This window comes from Grammomys surdaster, unplaced genomic scaffold (assembly GCF_004785775.1).
Source record: "Grammomys surdaster isolate TR1022 unplaced genomic scaffold, NIH_TR_1.0 63, whole genome shotgun sequence".
NCBI classification, from domain to species: Eukaryota; Metazoa; Chordata; class Mammalia; order Rodentia; family Muridae; genus Grammomys; species Grammomys surdaster.
Window position 1 is genome coordinate 16553283 of NW_021604565.1, and position 19695 is coordinate 16572977.

The following is a 19695-nucleotide window of genomic DNA, read 5'->3' on the forward strand; positions in this document are numbered from 1 at the left end:
GTGTGCAGCAACACTGCATCTAGCGTGTGCAGCAACACTGCATCTAGTGTGTGCAGCAACACTGCATCTAGTGTGTGCAGCAACATTGTATCTAGTGTATGCAGCAATATTGTATCTAGTGTGTGCGGCAACATTGCACTTAGGGTATACAGTGCTAGGTTTTGAACATGGGGCTTCCTACATAAAGCAAAGACTATCAACAGGGCTAGCTTAGCTTATAAAATATGTTCACATATGTTGCTTCATGGTAATCTTGTAGACATAGTAATGGATTACTTTGTTTTATAAAAGAGGGGTAGGTATACAACGACCTACTTTCCTTTATTCTTTATGTCATGTGCATGGTACCAGGAATAGAGTCCAAAACTTCAACAAGTCCAACAAGCTCCCTGCCACTAAGCTCTGAAGACTTTCAGTGGCCCTTGGTGGAGACCAGGTCAGAACCTCCAGTCACTAAGGACTGTGTTGCTTTCCATTGCTTCTTGCACTGGGGTATTCATGATAAACAGGCCTGAATTGGAAGCATAGGCGTGATCAGGAGGACTGGGTAGTGCTAACACGTATGTGTCATAGTAAAGGCAGCCTAGTGCTCACAAGGCTGAGTACAGCATACATATACTCACCAAAAAAAAAAAAACAAAAGTTAAATATTTAACTTTCTTTTGTCATTATTATATAAAGAACAGTTGTTATGTAAAGATAGGTAAAGAACAAATAAAAGAGATGAACAACTGAATAAACGCCTAAAAGACTATGAATAAGATGCTATGCTGCACAGAAGCAAGAGTTTGACCTTAAGTTAGTTATTCTTAGACTAAACTAGAGGAAATTTAAGTAAGTAATATACAGACCATTTAAAAAAAAATAACTACACATCTGGATCATTATGCACCATTCTGAAGTAAGTGACTAGGACAGGAGGGACAAAACAATGTTACAGAGATTAGTAGCTGGAGCTTGTGAGAAAGTGATCTAAATTTGTATAGCCTCAGGCATGACTCAGGGAGACATAATCACAGCCTATAAATACCCAGCAAGCAGCAAAGTGTGGTAAATAAAGAGACTGCATTATTCACAACCTTGCATTTTGGTCATTCCTTTGTCCAGTTGTCTGAGGAAGGCAACGCTTTGTACCTAAGCTGGTGTGATTCACGGAACTCGAACCAGCCAAGGACTCTCAGCTTGGGTCCTGCTGGAGACACTCAGGTAGAAGGTTAAAAAGAAGGGCCCAGCAACTCAAAAAGAAACTCAGTGGGATTTTTTTTTAGAGGTGCCTTGTCTCATAATGCTTTGTCTGGATATACTCTTCCTTTCTTCTTCCTTCCTTCCTTCCTTCCTTCCTTCCTTCCTTCCTTCCTTCCTTCCCTCCCTCCCTCCCTCCCTCCCTCCCTCCCTCCCTCCTTCCTTCCTTCCTTCCTTCCTTCCTTCCTTTTTCCTTTTTTTCTTCCTTCCTCCTTACAGACATATATTGTATGCTGTATTTCTCTGGAATCTTTGTGTGTGCAAATACGTGTGTCTCTGCACCTATGTTTTTTGTGCTTTTTAAAAGCTCTTTTTCTTCTGTTAGTTTGTTTGCTTCTTCCTATTCCAGCTTGTTTGCCTTTACTTTATCTTATATTATCTATTGCTATTATTTAGATGCCTGTTTGTAGCCTAATGAAAGAGTAAAAGAAAGGCTGTAGGTTTGGGTGGGCGGAAAATGGGGGGGGGGAATCTGGAAGGAGCTGGGGGAGGTGAAACCATAAATAGAATACATAATATGGCAAGAAATTTACTTTCAATAAAAAAGTGAAATATGTAACAAAAGCTAGTAAATAAATAATTGCAGAGGAGGAGGAGCCACAGAACCAGCCTCCCAGTGTTCTCCATGAGGTTAGAATTAGACTAAAGAGTTTCATACTTGAACAAGAGTATTTTATTTTCTTTCCACTTTGATACAGGAAAACAGAATAGACTTAAACTGTCCACCCCAATGGAATAAAAATAGAACATGAATGAAACATGAATAAAAATGAAGTATAATTCTTGCACATGGTTGACAGTTACAGTTTTCTCATTACTTTAGATTTAACTTTCTTGGTCTTACCTGATGAACGCCATCTTAGATACAAAGTAACTTCTGCCTCACTGACTTGCACACAGTGTTACTAAATGTCATTGTGATGGCTCAAACAGAATGCTTCACAAGTTATCGCTTTTCACATATTCCTTCCATGAGAGAGGGATCTTTAGAATTTCTGGATTTTCTGATTAAACCTTGTGATCTTCATAAGCCAAAAGGTACCTCAAAAGACCAACCTGGTTCCAGCCTTGAATCAATGGCCTAAATATGTGACTTGCACCAAGAGGACCATTGCTGGACAGCAGTAGGGCCTACAGAGTGGAACTTACAGATTCAGGAGTTTTCCAAATGACAGCCAACACAGATCATGTGGAGGCTGTGAAGCCAAGCAATTGTCCTCCCATTGTCCTTCCTAGACTAGAAGGCCTGTCTACATTCAGCTTTATCAGGAATAGGTTCTTTAAATGTAACTCCCTCTCAACATAACGACAAAGGCCTCCGGTTGTGACTGGCTATGAGCCCAGGATATCTCCTGACTTGAGGCTGTAACACAGCTTTTTACTGCTTGGCATGACTTGTAAAGCAGCTATGAGGTGATGCACTGGAGTGTTGGCCAAAGGCTACCTGCCATGACCATGGCCTGCCAATCCCATGAACTGATCCCTAGGTAGGGACAGTGAGTGTCCTGAGGAAAGTGCCAACCACAAAAAGACCATCTGGGCCCTGTTTCTAGGCTCTCAGCCATAGGAGCTTCCTTCATGTTCCAAATTCCAAATGGCCATCTTTTTCCCAGAAGGTGGCCCAAGGGCACTTCTGTATCTTTGTAACAATATCACTCCCTAGAAACTGTGCACTTTTGTTAACTAGGATAAAAACAAACATACTAGACCTTGAATAAATCCCATACAGTAAAGGCAGAAGGACCATCAAATCTCCATGTTCACAGACTGTGCACACAAAATGTTCATGTGTTTGCCACAAGGACATGAGCAAACAAGTACTGCTGGGGACAGCATCTTACAAGAAGAATTTAGCAGAAATTCAACCTCTATCAGTGCTCTTTTGAATTGGTGGAATTTGCCAGATCCACAATATTAACACAGAATTATGGAAATTGAGAATAAAGGGCTTAAGCCTACTGGGAAGGGCAGGCTGAGGCAGAGCTCATCTGGAAAGTTTGGCTAACTAAAAGTGATGTCTTTTGTGCTAGAATCTTTCTATCTAAAAGCTTTTAAAAGGCTGTAATTATTTTGAGTTTCCAATTCAGTTCTTTTCAAATTAAGCCTTTCTTTTTCTTCAGGGCTCTGCATTTTCCCTCCATGTGAACTCGGACCTTTGCCAGGCGCTAGAATGGCAAACTCATATTGGTTTTCTATACATATCCATTCCCAGCGAGCTCTACACAATGTTGGCATCTTCTGTGCCAAGAAAAACAAAGAAACATTTGTACATCCAAACCTTTATCTTCTGCACAGGCTTAGAATTCCTGAGCACAGAGAAATAAATTACCTAGCACACACGCTGGGAAAGGCCTAGATGAGATTTCTTTGCAACTTAAATGCTTTTCTTCAAGGGTAAAACCTGCTGACACAAGATCTCACACTTACCTTGTGGCTTCGGGGTCCCAGATCACAATGTCAGCATCTGAGCCTACAGCTATTCTTCCTTTTTTTGGATAAAGATTAAAGATTCTGGCTGCATTTGTGCTGGTAACTGCCACAAATCTGTTTTCATCCATTTTACCACTGTGCTGTAAAACAATTCAAAGAAGATGCATTTGTTATGATGATCAAACACTAACGCCTCCTCTGGGGATAAAAGTGAAAGACTTACATCTATTAATTCAAACAGAACTGTATCTCATTTCCTACATCAAGGAACTACGTCTGTGCATGCTCGGTATAAACCAGTCATAGCACCATGGACGGAGATGAGGATGTACAGAATCCTGAAGACAGCTTTCCTGAAATCCCATCAGATTAAAAGGCAACCCGACTATCTGTTCCCTGTGTGTCCCCAAAGCATCCAAGATTACTACACACAATAGCTAACGCCTGATTATGGCATTTTCCATTCCCCTTTAAAGTTTTCCACTGTCATAATAATATTTATTATCTACTTCATTTATTGAAGATTTAACTCTGAGATGATCATGTGGATATTAGGTAAAATACTACATAGTCAAAACAAGATAGTTATGATGCTTTTAAATTCCATGGCAGCGCCTTTACAAGATAAATGATAAACATAAGAGGTACAATTTTATATAATTCAGATTTATGTGAAGCAAAAAAATCATAGAAAGTCTATTTTAAGAAATCTTAACGTAGAATCCGTTTAGTATATGACAAGACTGCCATTGAAGATTTGTTTATTATTTCTATTAGTACCAGAAGCAAATAATTTTAATGTTTCAGAAAATTATACAGTTTCATGCATGCTATTGGAAAATACTCAATTAAAGATCACATTTAAAGATGCATATAAATATATCTATAAAATGGGAACTAGAATAGATTATGAAAATCTTTCATAAAGATATTTTCTGTAATAACACAAGTGTAAGGAGGAAATTTGGACTATAATTTAGAATATTCAAGCAAGGAGAAAGAGGGGAGAATCATGAAGGATGGTTGAAGAGTGGGGAAAGGGGATCAAGGAGGAAAACCACCAGATCCTAGGGCCGGAGAGCCCGAGAGATGTTTTGAAGACCCTTGTGCTAAACTGATTGCTTAAACACGACCCTTCTGGTGATGGACAGCACTAATGTGTTTTTGAGAAGCAATTAATGTGAGCAGAGCTTCACTTACAGAGCAGAGTCATAACTCAGGATTGAACAGATTGGAGCAATTGGTCACCAAGAATAAGGAAACCAGCTTTGAGACTATTGGAATGGTCGGAACAAAATTGGAGCCTCCAATTATATAGTAGTCTTCAATTATATAGTAGCCTCATATTATATAGAATATAAGATGGAAATGAGGAGGCATTCTGAGAATAAAATCAATAGGACTCAGAGCATAATGAATGTCCTGGCTTCTTGACACAAGCTAGAGTTATTTGAAAGGAGGGAACCTCAATTGAGAAAATGCCTCCATAAAATCTGAATGTAAGCAATTTCTTAATTAGTGATGGATGGTGGAGGAGCCCAGACCAAGGTGGACAGTTCTATCTCTGGGATGATGGTCCTGAGTGCTGTAAGAAATCAGGCTGGACAAGCCCTCATGAGCACATCAGTAAGCAATGTCTCTTAGGGCCTCTGCATCAGCCCCGGCCTCTAGGGTCCTGCCCTGCTTGAGTTCCTGTCCAGACTTCCTTCAGTGATGAATTAGGATGTGGAGGTGTAAGCGAAATAAGCCCTTTACTCCCCAACTTGCTTTTGGTCATCATGTTTAATCACAGCATTAGAAACCCTAAGACGAACCATGAGAGTTAGGAATGGCAGTGATGTAGGAGAAGCAATCAAGGAGACTTCTCAAGTGTAAATAAGATAAATGCATGATCTAAGAGAGAGATCTTTGAAAAGCATGACAGGGACTTGGGTCTACCTAGTCCTGTTGTAGATCTTTGTGACTACACATGGCACCAGGATAGCCAGGTTCACACCTGACTTCTGCCTATGGGATTTTGCTCCACCCTTAGGAAGAAACCTTTTTTTCATTCTTCATTTATTAGTAGTAAAAAAAAATCACTTTGCCCATAGATTTTGCTATCTATGTAACTTCAGACAGCAAATTTAATATCCTTCATGTATTTTCCCATCAGTTCAAATACTTACATTAATGACACATGAAGAATAAGCCTATCTGGGCCCAATCTAAATTGGTCAGTGATGTCTCTGCACAAATGACAGAACACATCTTCTGAGATGAACTGAGCAGAGAAACCAACTGTTTGTTTTGATGTTAATACCCTGGAGGGTCATGGCGTGGGGTTGATAGTGACTGTGGTGATTCTCAGTTGTGTGTGTGTGTGTGTGTGTGTGTGTGTGTGTGTGAGAGAGAGAGAGAGAGAGAGAGAGAGAGAGAGAGAGAGAGAGAGAGCACTTTCTATGAAGGTGTGTTTCTTTGGTCCCCAAACAATACGACCCTGAGTGAACCCAGACTCATTCACATGAAACTCACCACGCCCTTTTCCCATATCACCGACATCCTGTCCTCAACACCATTCACCCCATTGGGAATCTTAGTGAAGTCATCCTTCCCTATAGCTTTTTGGCAGGTGTTGAAGGTGCAGTTGTCACTCCCTGTTGTTGTCAGATCACCACTGTAAAGAATCAACATGGAAGAAAGGCAATAAAGAGGTGAGGAGTGAGCACACACAGAGCAGGATACCCTTGGTGTTGTTTAGCCTCCTTTCTCCTCCCTGGGATGGCAAGCAGTGGGAGGGGCCTGAGCAGAATTTCTAGAGACACAGCTCACCTCTCTCTCTCTATCTTTAGAAGCACTTTTTGAGAACACACTCATAGGATTATGGTGCAGAATCCTCAACAAGTCTGTCTTTTGTTGTTTTTCAATTTCCTAGACTAATTGGAAGAAGCTGACTAGTTTAAGGGAGAAATGATCTGTGAGGTGATAGGGTGCCTACTAGACTCTGCACCAAGGCTTACGAGGCCAGGGCTGAGAGCTTGACCTATCTAGAAACTGATAGTTGAATGACCCTGGCAATACAAGCAGCAGGCTCACGAGGAACAATGTAGGGAGAACTTTCTTGTGAGTAGAATACCACGAAAGATACTCTCATGGCAACCTATGGCAACGGAGTCAGGTCCTCCAGAGCAGCCCAGTGACAGATGTTCATATTGTCATGAACACAGATATAAGACGGGTTGAGAATAGCTCTGTCATCAGGGACAAAAATCTCAATTTGGCTGATAAATAATCTCTGGGACCCAGAAGTGTGAAGGAAGAGAGAAGCTAAAGGAAACGGGGCAAGTGGAGTCTTGTCCGGTCTACTATGAAATGTTCCCTATTAATTGAAATCTGGGGCCATGTGAACAGGGAATGTTAAAATGTTCAGAATGGCTAGAAAGGGGTATCACCCATACCACAAGGATGTCCCTAGACCATATCAGCTTAAACATCTTAAGTCCAGTGTATTCTGCTCCTCATATACCGTGGCTCAATCAGAACAGAAGATGAGAAGGTCCTTGGATCTACAAATTTAGGACAAGCTTTCCTCCATCCAAAGATAAGACTGATAAAGAATTATCTCCTATCCAAATACTTCACAGTCATCTGAAAAATTATTACTTAGCCAACAGATTCATGAGAAAGCCAGGTGTTGATGGATCAGGTCTCAGTGGAGGACCCATGACGTGGTGGGCTGCGTGACTCCATTCTTTACTCCAGTACTGTGTGCCATCAGTGCCGAGACCCGCTGCAATTGGTTCTCCATAGACCACCTTTCCTGGAAGGTTCAAAGGCAGGATTCAGTCCTTTAGTGCAGGTTTAAGAAAACCATCTAAGAAACACACAGAGCATCTTCTCTGTCCCAGTAGAGGATGATACTATAGCTTAACAGAATCCCACCTCACACCTCACTTTTGTGAACCAGACTCAATAGTCAATGGCTGATAATTACTGAGCATTTAGTGTGTTCTGGTCATTTGCATTGTAAGGTACAGGTCATTCTCCCAGTTACTTGCCATCGGGCTGGGCTATGTGTTTGTTTGGGTCAATTAGATTGAATGTAAATGGCATGCTCTCCTTCCAAGTAGAGGTTATTAAAATCATGTTGGATTATCCTCCACTGTTACTGAAGCAGAACCCAGAGGATGCTGGGGGCTACATTTATAACGCTATCTTAAAATCCTATTGCGTAAATGCTATTACTATTTCAATTAAAAGATAAAGCTACAGGATTACATCATTTCTCTACAGATACTTTATATACATTTCACATGTGTAGAGTGAAGGAGGTAGGATTTGAACCCAGGAATTTTGAGTCAGTGATATCAAATTATATACCAGATGATAAACTACAGTTAATACAGCCATATGGACTCCAACCGTGGTGCATCTCTGCTGCTGATTGATTGATAACCTTTTCACACTCTCCAAAAGAACTTTCTGAGAAGACTTACATTCAATAAAAGAACATTCAGATAATAAAATTGTAGCCCGAAACGCACACTTAAAAGTCATGCAAATGAGGACATCCAAAGCGCACGATGCTGGAAAACTTAATAGTGCACAGTGAATTTGAATTTAAAATCAGGCTCCTATCTGATTAGCATTTGTCAGAATAATAGATTCACTGGCATCAACCTCATCACATGCAAGCAATCAAAAGAGGGGGAGGGGAGAGAGAGAGAGAGAGAGAGAGAGAATGATGAGGAGATTCTAGCATGCCAAATGAGCTCACTTTGGTTGACCAGATGCTGAATTTTAGTTACAGTTCAGATATATAGCTGAAATTAACTGATTTCCTTAGAGAGCATATGCAGTGGATGGCCACCAGCTGCCAGAGTCCTCAAAATGGAAATGTAGCCCCTATTATCTCACAAATCATCCTTCCTCCAAATCAGCCTCTTCCTCCAGCTAGCCTAGGAAATAGAGAAACAGTCAAAGCCAGGCTTGCTGAAGCCTAGGAATCTGACTTCAGTGCCACACTATGGCCTGTGAAAGAGGTCTCCCAGAACCCTTATGCCATGGCCTGTGAAAGGGGTCTCCCAGAACCCCCATGCCATAGCCTGTGAAAGCCCCACCCCAGGACCCCAACCACTGCTGATCTGCTTGATTTCCATGATACACACAACGCCATATCACTCCAGGTCCTTACTGGTCTGTTTCCAGAAAAGAGAAGCAATTTTAGTATCTTTCTGTGGCAGGCAGGAAAACCTTGGTCATGTGTAGTGAACTAAGAGGTAGTGGTCTCTACTTGGGAGAGTAAGACAGGCACAGTCTCTATTTGCACCTTCAAAGAGAATTTGCTGTTCCAAGAGCGCATCTCCCAGTTGCTTGGACAACAAGACTCCGAGTTGATTTGCAGTCGCTACATGAGGTGCCAACTCAGGATTTTCCTTGGTGCTTCATCACCAAGGAAAGGTCCTGTCACGTGTTCTGTTCAGTCACTTGGCACATCGAAATGATACAGGAATGCAGTTCCCAAACTTCTACCATCTTAATAGCTCTTGGGAAAAATTAAATGCCAGCATCTGCAGGAGTTTGCCAGAGCTGCTTCAAGATTGGATGACAGGTAATTTCCTCAGAAAGCCTTAGCCCCTTTCAAATGTGACAAGCTACTTGTTTTTTTTAGTGTACACAAGCTCTTCATTAAGGAGTGTATTTTCATCTTTATTCTCATTACATATTTATGAATATAAAAAATTAAAAATAAAAATTCCTAATGGCTCGTTGCTGCCCTTCACAATTTTTAAAAGACCAAAAAACCCACGCAGAAAGTATAAAGGAGAAGGAAAACAGAGTCTGGCAGTCCATAAATTGAAGTATCAAACTACAAAAATCCAAGTTAATTGCAAGTCCTGGTAGATCTGAGCCAAAAATAAGACAAGCACAATTGTGACCACAGATACAGACTGTAGAACTTTCATACCTCTTGTACTTGACCTCACTTGACGTCACAGCAACACCTCATGCTGCTTTGATAAAAGAAGAAATTGATGCTCACTGAAACATATTGATCTGCCAGAGATACACACATGGGCAATGGCTTAACCAGAATTAAAGCCTTCCTCCTCTGATACAGGACCACATACACAGTGTGACAAGAAAAGCAACATTTTCATTCTCTGGTGAAGGGCATACATTCCTAAACATTTTTAGTCAAGCACACAAGCTATCTGTGGATGTGACCAAGCGATAATCCCCTTTCCCTTCCTGGTTTCCTTTGCTCTGTGCTGCAGGTGGCTGTGAACAGCGCTTGTGTCTGTCTTCCATCTGGTACTCTTCTGACTGTGTTTGCATCCACGTGGTTCCAATGACTCTTGGGTCTTTATCACCTGTCCCCCTCCCACCCCCAGCACCTTTCTTGCTTGGTTGTACCCTCTCTACCACGTTTACTCTCTGTAGTCTTTCTCCATCCTTGGACACAGAACCAAAAATGCAAAGACTACATCCTGTAGCAAGCTCCCACTTAACAGCATTTATATGTCTGAGAGATCCTAAAGATGTCTGAGTCATGAGGCATGATAGATGCGTAGGACTCTCTCAATCACCAGACAGCCTTATTGGAGGGAAGTGACAGAGTGGGTGCTCCTGTGTGGAGCCTTGCGCCCTGAGAGCTATGAGAGAAGGGTGAAGAGCATCTGTTCAGATGTCGGGGAAGACACTCAAACTAGAATTTGAAGATAGCAATGCTTTTCAAAATAACTTTCCTACTAAATAACATGGTGAAGTTCTGCTGGGCTGCACTGATTCAAGATACTATTTTTTTCAAAAGAAGAAACTATTTGAGAAGAAAATTAAACAGACAGGATGGTAGTAAATGCAGGCCTGAGTTCAAATTCTGTTGTTGTATTTCTTCGCTTTGCCTATGATGAATCAATGTTCTTTGCCTCAGTTTTCTTATCTAGGAAATGGGATTGCAATATGCTTTTAATATGGTAAATTTGTGAAGGTTAACAAACCAACCAACCACCCCCAAAATACAAACAAACAAACGAATAATAAAACTAATAACTATGATGTATACAAAAGTATGTAGCATGCCCTAGGATGCTCTTCATGTTTATAAATTGAGCTGTGTATCTCACCATGGAGTGGTCACTTTTCTATTGCTGTGATAAAACTCCACATAGAAGGAGGAACTCATAGAAGAAAGCATTTAATTGTGCTTACAGTGGTGGAGGGTCAGAGTCCATGATGGAGGAGGAAAGGCACGACAGCAGGAACATCTCACGTCTCGAAACACAGGCAGGAAGGAGAGAGTACACCAGGCACAGCAATGGTCATTTGAAACCTCAAAGCCTGCCTCTAGTGACATGCCTTCTCCCACAAGGCCATACCTTCTAATCCTTCCCAAAGAGTTCCACCATCTGGGGCCTGAGTATTGAAACACATGAGCCTCTGGGGACCAGTCTCATTCCAGACACCACACACCAGAATTCAGCTCTTGAAGTCTTCAAACATATTTAATAAGGTCTTTATAGAGGTAGTGAAAGTAAAGTGAGGCCTTTGTGGGTAGAGCCTAATCTAGTAAGACTGGGATCTAAAAGAAGGGGGGGGGTTGGAATATAGACACCAACAGAAGGGGCACATTGAAAGCAGAGGAGAAAATCTTCCTGATGAAGCCAAGGAAAGAGGCCTGGGGCACTTCATGGGACATGGCCTAGGACACCTAGGACATGGCCTGGGACACTCTCTGGGACATTCCCTGGGCTGTGGCTTCCTCTACAGCTCAGAAAACATTGGTGCTATTGACACTGCCCTGTCAGATTTCTCATCTCCAGTACTCTGGAAAAACACGACCTTACTGCTTATACCATAGCTGTGGTACTTTGTGTGTCAGGAGCCTTAAGAAATCTACACAGTCCGCAGATGCTGTTTCTCTCAGAGCCACACAATTCCAGTTTTTGAGATGTTCTTAAATGGCCAGTTTTTAACTGCTTTGAAGTAGATCTTCTTGTAAATTTAAAAGGCAATGAGATACTCAGATACACAAGACCAAGAAAGAAAACACAAGGTGACATTCAAATTCCCCTGAGCTCAGCCACACACCAGCCTCCCCTCCCCTGGCCATCGCGAGTCAGTGCACTGAAGGATAGAAGAACCAAAACTTGGCTTGCTGCTGTTCATCTGTAAAGAGCATGAGGGGATGCTGCCTTTTATGAATCTCTCTTCGGTCTTCTAAAAACAAGGAGGATATGTGGAGGATGGGGTTAAAAAGTGGGAGCCACCCTGACCTCTGTGTGAAAACTTCATGTCCTACAACAAAAGACTTGGCTATGGATCTTTGTGCTGTGGGAAAACCAATACAACTACAGATCAAACAACCATAAGCAACTAAATAGACAGCAAACCAACCACGAGGCCCTGCTGGCAATGAGTGGCTTGGGGACTAATGGGGCCTCCCTCTAATTTACAAACCCAACCCAGAGCATACCAACAGCACATTTGTAACCTGTAACTTGTTTTTTGTGAAAAGCACAAAGAAAATGTTTTATCACGATGCACATTTGCCCGCTCGCCCCCCCCCAAGACAGGAGCTGGGGTATAAAATAAGATTAAATTTTAATAAGATATGTTAAAAGAAGTTAAGGGTAGACTTCAGTCTCAGTTAGGGTTCTATGGCTATGAAGAGATACCGTGACCAAGGCAGCTCTTACAAAGGAAAAGATTTAATTGGGGCTGGCTTACGGTTCATAGATTTAGTCCACTATCATCATGGCAGAAAGCAGGGTGGTCTTCAGGCAGACATGGTGCTGGAGAAGGAGCTGAGAGTTCTATAAACGGATCAACAAGAAGCTGGAAGAAACTTCAAATCCTGTCCCCACAGTGACACACTTCCTCCAGTGACACCTACTCCAAGAAGGCCACATCTCCTTATAGTGCTAGTCCCTAGTGCCAAGAATTTAAACACATGTCTATGGGGGCCATTCCTACTCAAACCACCACAGGTGGGATATAGTTGACATTTCTGTCACAGATGGGAAACAGTAACAGGCAGATTAAGCTACTGAGAGACTGTAACTCCGCTCTAAACAAAACAACAGAATCCGTGAGCATCCAAGCGCTAGTGGCAGGCTGGGAAGAACCCCGTGTGCAGCACCATAACTAAAACGATACATGCATGGGGAAAGCTAGTGAGATGAGAATAGTCGCAGTTGTCAATGGCTCAGATTGGCACATGCACTGTTTGGCTAAAGACTAGACTACGGCTGGAAGTGGTTTCTTGCACCTGTAATCCAAGAACTCCAGAGGCTGAAGCAGGAGGATCTTGAAATCAAGGCTAGCCTGGGCTACACAAGAGAAACCCCAACCTCAAAAAATGCAAAATGTCAACTAGACTATAGGGAGTAGGCCAGATCTGGGCTGTGCTGAGCAGAACTTCCCTCTAAGTGAGTCACAACACCACCAGGGGGCACGCCTAACGTTTAGCCTGGGTTCTCTGAGATAACTCTGGGAACAGATTTATGGTGCTTCCTTTATGAACAAGTGGCTTAGCACAAGAAGGGTGGGTGGGAGTTCACCTGTTTCAATTATTCACCTCAGGCCAAGCAAGACTTAAGAATGGAATGGACATTTATTCTTTGCCAAGGTCAAAGGCAACTCAGCTATTATAGTGGGAGATATTTAAATCTCCAACCCAAATAAGACCTATCAATGTAAACAAAACTCAGTAATTATGAATATATTCTGTAAGCCTAGATTGGGCAGATACCCCTACACTACTCTGTTCCCCAGCTATGAGACCCTTATTACTTGAGGATTTTTCCAGACTCTGCGTCTGTCTTTCTACCTCCTGCTTCCTTGTCGTCCCCTCCTTCTTCGTCTTTCTCCTCCAGTCATCCTCCCCCTTGCTCTCTTCCCACCAACCTTTATATCTCCACCTCCCCTTCCTCTGCCCAATCACTGGCTCCAGCCTTTATTTTACAAATTAAGATGGGCAGAAGGTTCACTAGAATTCGCCTGTGTAATGACTTCACAGGAAAGGGGAATCGGCATCAAAATACAAGACTGGGGCTATCCACAACAAGCTGTGACTGATGTGAGGAGCCCTTTGACATCAGACATGGTGATGCAGACTTTGGAGTTTGTCCAGGTGGTTTTTGGTCTTGTTTTGGTCCAGTATTTCCTCAAAATATGCTCCCTTTTGGATTCATAATGCGTATCCTGTGCCATTCTATGTTGGAAATATGTGATCTGCTTTTCATTTTGATTTTACAGGGGATTACAGTTAAAAGATTGTCTTAGTCTCAGAGGAGACTTTGAAATAGACTATGGAGACTTTTTCATAATGACAGAGCTATAAGCCTATGGGGGGCAGGAAGTTGGATGTAGTTGAATGGTAATAACCCTAAAGTCTCACAGGGACTGGCAATGTTGGGAGGTGTCCCTTGTTGGAGGAAGTATGTCTCTAGGGGATGGGCTTTGAGGTCTCAGAAGCGGAAACCTGGCCGGTGTTACTCTCTTCCTTCTGCCTGTGAATCCAGATGTAGAACTCTCAGCTCCCTCTCCAGTACCCTGTCTTGTGTGCCACCATGTTTCCTGCCATGACGATAATGGACTAACCCTCTGAAACTGTTAGCCAGCCCCCATTAAATGTTTTCCCTTGTAAGAGTTGCTGTGGTCACTATGTCCGTGACTAAGACAGAAGACTTGACTTTGACAATTTCCTTCCTTTTCCTGTTCTTGGACTTTTGCTTCTTCATCACAAGAGACAAAGGTGAGCGGAAAACACTTAAGGTTCAGCCAAGGAAAGCCTGAGTTTGAGATTAAAGTTGACGAATTGAACTTGATTTTCTCTTTCTCCCCAGTCCATGGCAGCATCTGATGAAGAGGCTCAGGCAGAGGGAATCCACCGTACCCACAGAAGGAAGAGGGGCCACGGATGCCGGGAGGCTCTGAGGTCACGGATGCTGGGAGGCTCTGAGGACACGGATGCCGGGAGGCTCTGAGGTCACGGAAGCCGAGATGCTCTGAAGCTATGGATGCCAGGAGGCTCTGAGGGCTCTGAGGATGGTGAGAAGCACATGGGATGCAATAACAGGTAAGGGAAATGAGAGGGGTAAGCTCGGAATTCAAATGAGCAGAGGGAGACAGGATGGTGGTTCTGGTGAGCAAACAGTAAGTAAGGGGAAGAGGAGAGGGTTCAGTTAGCAGAGCCCTCACCTCTGCGTGTGCGTGTGTGGGGGGACACCCTTCATAATGTGTTGATACCACCAAGTAAAGACCTTATACTTGTATACTATAGCTCACCAAAGACCATGTTCCCTATTCACAGAGCTCGTTCAGGAAACAGATCTACTCAGAGAAGAAACGCATCTCTGCTCCTCACACTGCACCTGAACTGTCCAGTCACGTGGGCACAGTGACAGCCAAGAGTCGCCAGATGTTTAAAGAACACATAAACATGGGCAGACTCTGCAAGTAAAGGCAGTTGCAGAACAAGCCTGGTGGTCTAAATTTGATCCCCAAAGACTCACACAAATGTGTAAGAAGAGAATCCACAAAGTTATCCTCTGACCAACACATGTGTACTGTGGCATGTGTGTATCGACATGCATCACACACACACACACACACACACACACTATAATAAATGAAAATTCTTAAAAAAAAACATAGATCACGGCAAAGGAAGACTATGTGTGGTATGTGTGTGTGTTGTATGTACACAAGTTTTCGGGTGTGTACGCCCATTTGTGCAGATGTGGTCAGAGGAAGAAGTCAGGTGTTTTCCTCTATGCACCTCTTTAGACGAAGTGTCTCGCTGAACCAGGAGCTCACCTGGCCTTTTTTGCTAGGCTGGCTGGCCATGGAGCCTTTGAGATCTGCCAGTCTCTGCCTCCCAACCTCCATTCCCAGTGCTGGAGTCTCACACACAGATGTCTACTCCTGGCTCTTTATGAGGGTGGTGAGGAGGAAGTTAGGCCCTTGTGCTTGTAGCGAGAGTGCTCTACCCACTGAGCCATCTTCCTAACCATGGAGAAAAAGACTAGGGATTCATTAAAAAAAAAAAAAACCAACAACAAAACAAACAGGAAATGAAAGAGAATGTTAAAGCCTCATCTGTATTCTTACAAAGGAATAACATGAAAAAAAAGAAAGAAAGAGGGAGCTGGAGAGACGGCCCAGTGGTTAAGAGCACTGGCTTCTCTTCCAGAGGACCTGAGTTCAATTTCCAGCAACCACAGGGAAGCTCACAACTGTCTGTAACTGCAGTTCCAGGTAATCCAACATCCTCACATAGACATGCATGCAGGCGAAACACCAATCTACATAAAATACAAATAAAGTAACAAGCAAACAGAAAAGATCACCAAGACAAAAGTCCATAGGAAAGACAAAGAAAAGCAAACAAGACAGAGCAAAAACGAGATTTTTTTAAGGTGAAAAGAGAAGAAAACCAGGAAGGAGATGGAGATGAGACACTGGAGAAGTTGATCCTGGGAAAGTAAAGAGAAAACAAATATGGAAGAAATGACAGAAGACAGTTCAGAATCTAAGATCAGCCTTCCCATTAAAATATTCCCTAAACATGAAGGGGGATTATATAAATCTTATGACCCAATGTAGGATTAATGAAATTTCTGAATCTCTATGATGGAGAAAAAATGAGAATATTGCAGACGGCAAAACCAGTCAGAGAGAAAAAGAAAACAATTGTACAGTATTGGTAGCAATGCCAGAATAAAACCAATCTGTCATTTTCCAGAAGTACTTTGTGACCTAGAATTCTATGCTCATTCAAATCACTGAACGAACCTGAGGAAAATTAGAAAATTTGCTTTCTACATACTTTGCTTTATTCAAAGTACTCAAGAAAGTGGAAATATGAGAAGAACTCATGTATTGAGCCTAGGATACCAAAGGGTGTGATCCACACAGCACATCTGCACACTACCAAACAGTGGGAGGGAGCTATAGACCCATCCACCAGAGGGAGCTATAGGCCCATCCACCAGAGCTCGGTGGTCAGTCTTGTGTGCTGCACACAGGAGCTGCTTATAGCCAATGAAAGCAGGAGGGAAAGGCTGGCAACTGCTCACGGTGTGGTACAGAGGCCTACACTTATCTTATAAACCTATTTTAAAAGAACTAACTGGAGAAATCACAGGTAAACCAAGAAACTTTATAAGACGACAACCGTCTAAATATGTAGCCAACTAAAATTAGTTGTGCTTGGGAGCCTCACTGGTGTGAAGGAAATGCTCTTGGCCCTGGCACTTGAAACTCGTTCTCTGTGAGTTAATGTGACTAGTTTCAGCGTGCACTCCACTGACTGGATACATTTCTCTTCCCAATGATTATTTTGCCAGGAAAGACTATGTCACACTTCTACCCTGAACACTGGGCTTAGCCTGTAGACAAAGCAGGGAAGGACTAGGAAACGGGTGCTGTGAAGAACACTGTCATACCCAGATAATCATAATACAGTTGTAATGACAGCCCCGGGTTCCTTCTGCAGCCTAGGAGAGGAGAAGGGACTGGCAGACACATTCCTAGAGTGTCACTAAAAGCACTAGCCAGGCACAAAAATTGTCATTTGAAGTGACAATTATTATTAACAAGACTCAGGTGGCAGGTAGCGTTTATATAAGCTAAGTTTACTCGTTGTTCATGGTTGGAAGACAATTGATACTACTGCGAGTTGTAGTCACCATTACCTCTTACTGGCTAGGCTTTTGAAGGAAGCTTCATTGAAGTGAAAGTAAAGGAGGCCAAAATCACTAGGCTGGAAGAATGGCTGACAGAAGTGAGAGCTAACAACTCTCCACTGGATGCCAAAATGCTAAGATAATGATAATGTCGTTAATATAACTTTCTACTTTTAAAAGATTTATTTATTTTCTGTATGTAAGTTCACTGAAGCTGTCTTCAGACATAACAGAAGAGGGCATCAGATCCCATTACAGATGGTTGTGAGCCACCATGTGGTTGCTGGGAACTGAACTCAGGCCCTCTGGAAGAGCAGTCAGTGCTCTTAACCACTGAGCCATCTCTCTAGCTCCTCAACATAACTGTCAAACATAATTACAACCCTCCTAAATCACCTAATTTTTTAAACGTCAAATCAATGAATTATGAAACATGACATCCACACATCCCGGAGTGCTTCAGTAGAGCTAGTCACTGAGAAGGTTTGGCTTTGGGTTGATGGCCGTGGGCTGAACCAGTAGACCTAGCACTTGCTAGTGAAGTCATGTTGAGTTTTGCCTACCAGTCATCCCCACACTTTGACATCATCAGACACAAAACAGTCCTAAAGTTGAACTTGAAGTATTCTGATGACAATTCAAAACAACAATATATTAAAATAAAATGAGGAATAAAACCTGATGGGGCCAATTGTCTCAGAGTCCTACTCTGAAGCATGGATAGTGTTAGCTGTTATGACTTCCGCCCACCTCTTCTAGTTACACAGTTGTCAACTGAGGTATAAAGTCAAATTTAACAGTATCATATCTGTAAGTCACAATAGAGACAGACGACCAATAATTTGACAACCTTCGTGGCTGGATTCTGACTTTAATAATCATATGAACCACTGAAGTTTCAGTTAAGCTCCTCAGATCTAGTGGGTCTGAGCAAGAACCAGGGTTCTGTGTGCTGCTCCTAGGCAGCAAAGTGCTGAGGACTCACTGTTTGTATCAGGGCCCAAGGAGAAGGACGTGGGGACAAAAGCATTTATAGATCTCCACATTATACTTTCATAAGAATAAAGTGTTTCTTATTTAAATAAGGTTACAAAGAGCAGGCTTTTATTGCACCTTTGTGTCCAGATATGGCGTTAGAGGGTAATGAATTACAGACAGGGTGCCTCAATCCTCCTCCACACTCAGTGTGGTCGACTGGCTCTTAGCCATCACCGTTCCAGTCTGTCTTTGGGTTTACTTATGCAGTCATCATGGGGAGAGTTTGGATCTGTTATTTTATCTTCTCTTCCTTCTGGGCCCTCCTTGATCACATGTCAAACTCACCCAGGAGACGTTACATTCACAGGGTGGGCTATCTCACGATGAATTATTCTGGAGTTGTGCTATCTCTTTGACAACTGGGCACTTGGGTATCTTTTACGAGTATCGTTACTATAAATCCAACTTAGCCGGCATGCTTGAGTGGTGTTTAAACTATCCCATACTTACGGCTCCTTTGGAAATAAATATAGCAGTATCTAAACAGCTGCATGTCCATTTAATCTTTGAACCAGCAATCCATCTAGAAGATACCCTTTTATGTTAGGCACGTAATGGAACCATAAAGACGTCCACATGCTAATCGATAGTTTATTCATATGCTACCTAATGTAGAAAAGGAGACCTTGTGGATGTGGTTAAAAGCCTTGAGATGGGGAAGTCTTCTAAATTAATGGAGTTGGCTCAATGTTATACAAAGATCCTTAAAGTGGAAGAGAAAGACACGAGGCCATTCAGAATAAGCTGACACCAGCATGCAAAGCAGCATGGTTGCCTTTAAAGATTCAGGAAGGCAGAGGTGGAGGTGGGCAAGAGCTGAGGAAACTGAGCAGGCTGGTGCTGGGAAAGTTAAGGAAGGGGCGGGGCTCTCCAGATACCTGGATACACTGTTCTCTAGAACAGCTAGATAGCAAGTTCATGTTAAGTCATTAAACTCGTAGCAATTTCTTACAACAGCAATAAAAAAGACACACACCTTCTACAAATATCAAATAGTCCCCTACAGAAGGTGACTGGCTATGGTGTTCATTTGTAAGAGCCAAGGACTGCCACAGACCAAGTGCCCACCATTGGAGGGTTATTTGAATAAACATAATGGAACATTCTTAGACTTACAAATGAGAATGATAAAAACCCGCCTTCTGAGGACTGACCTCAAGGATATATTTCTAACAGAAGGAGCAGCAAGGGGCAAAATACTGGCAAAGTGGTTTTTCGTTTTGTTTTATGAAGTAACAGAAGATACAGATATTTCTTACGGGATATGACAAGGACCTAGAAGAAAAAAATTCTTTGAACATTCTTTTGGGGG

At 42.4% G+C, this 19695-nt stretch overlaps 1 protein-coding gene across 1 annotated transcript in view; it reads right to left on the minus strand.

Moving 5' to 3' along the window:
• Positions 1–19695, minus strand: part of Dpys (dihydropyrimidinase) — a 78866-nt gene that overhangs the window by 37106 nt on the left and 22065 nt on the right. The window contains exons 5-7 of the mRNA XM_028765776.1: positions 7315–7471; positions 6187–6328; positions 3670–3812 (exon numbers count right to left, since the gene is read on the minus strand). Of these exons, the coding sequence (XP_028621609.1) occupies positions 3670–3812; positions 6187–6328; positions 7315–7471 (442 nt within the window). The remainder of the gene's footprint in view (positions 1–3669; positions 3813–6186; positions 6329–7314; positions 7472–19695) is intronic.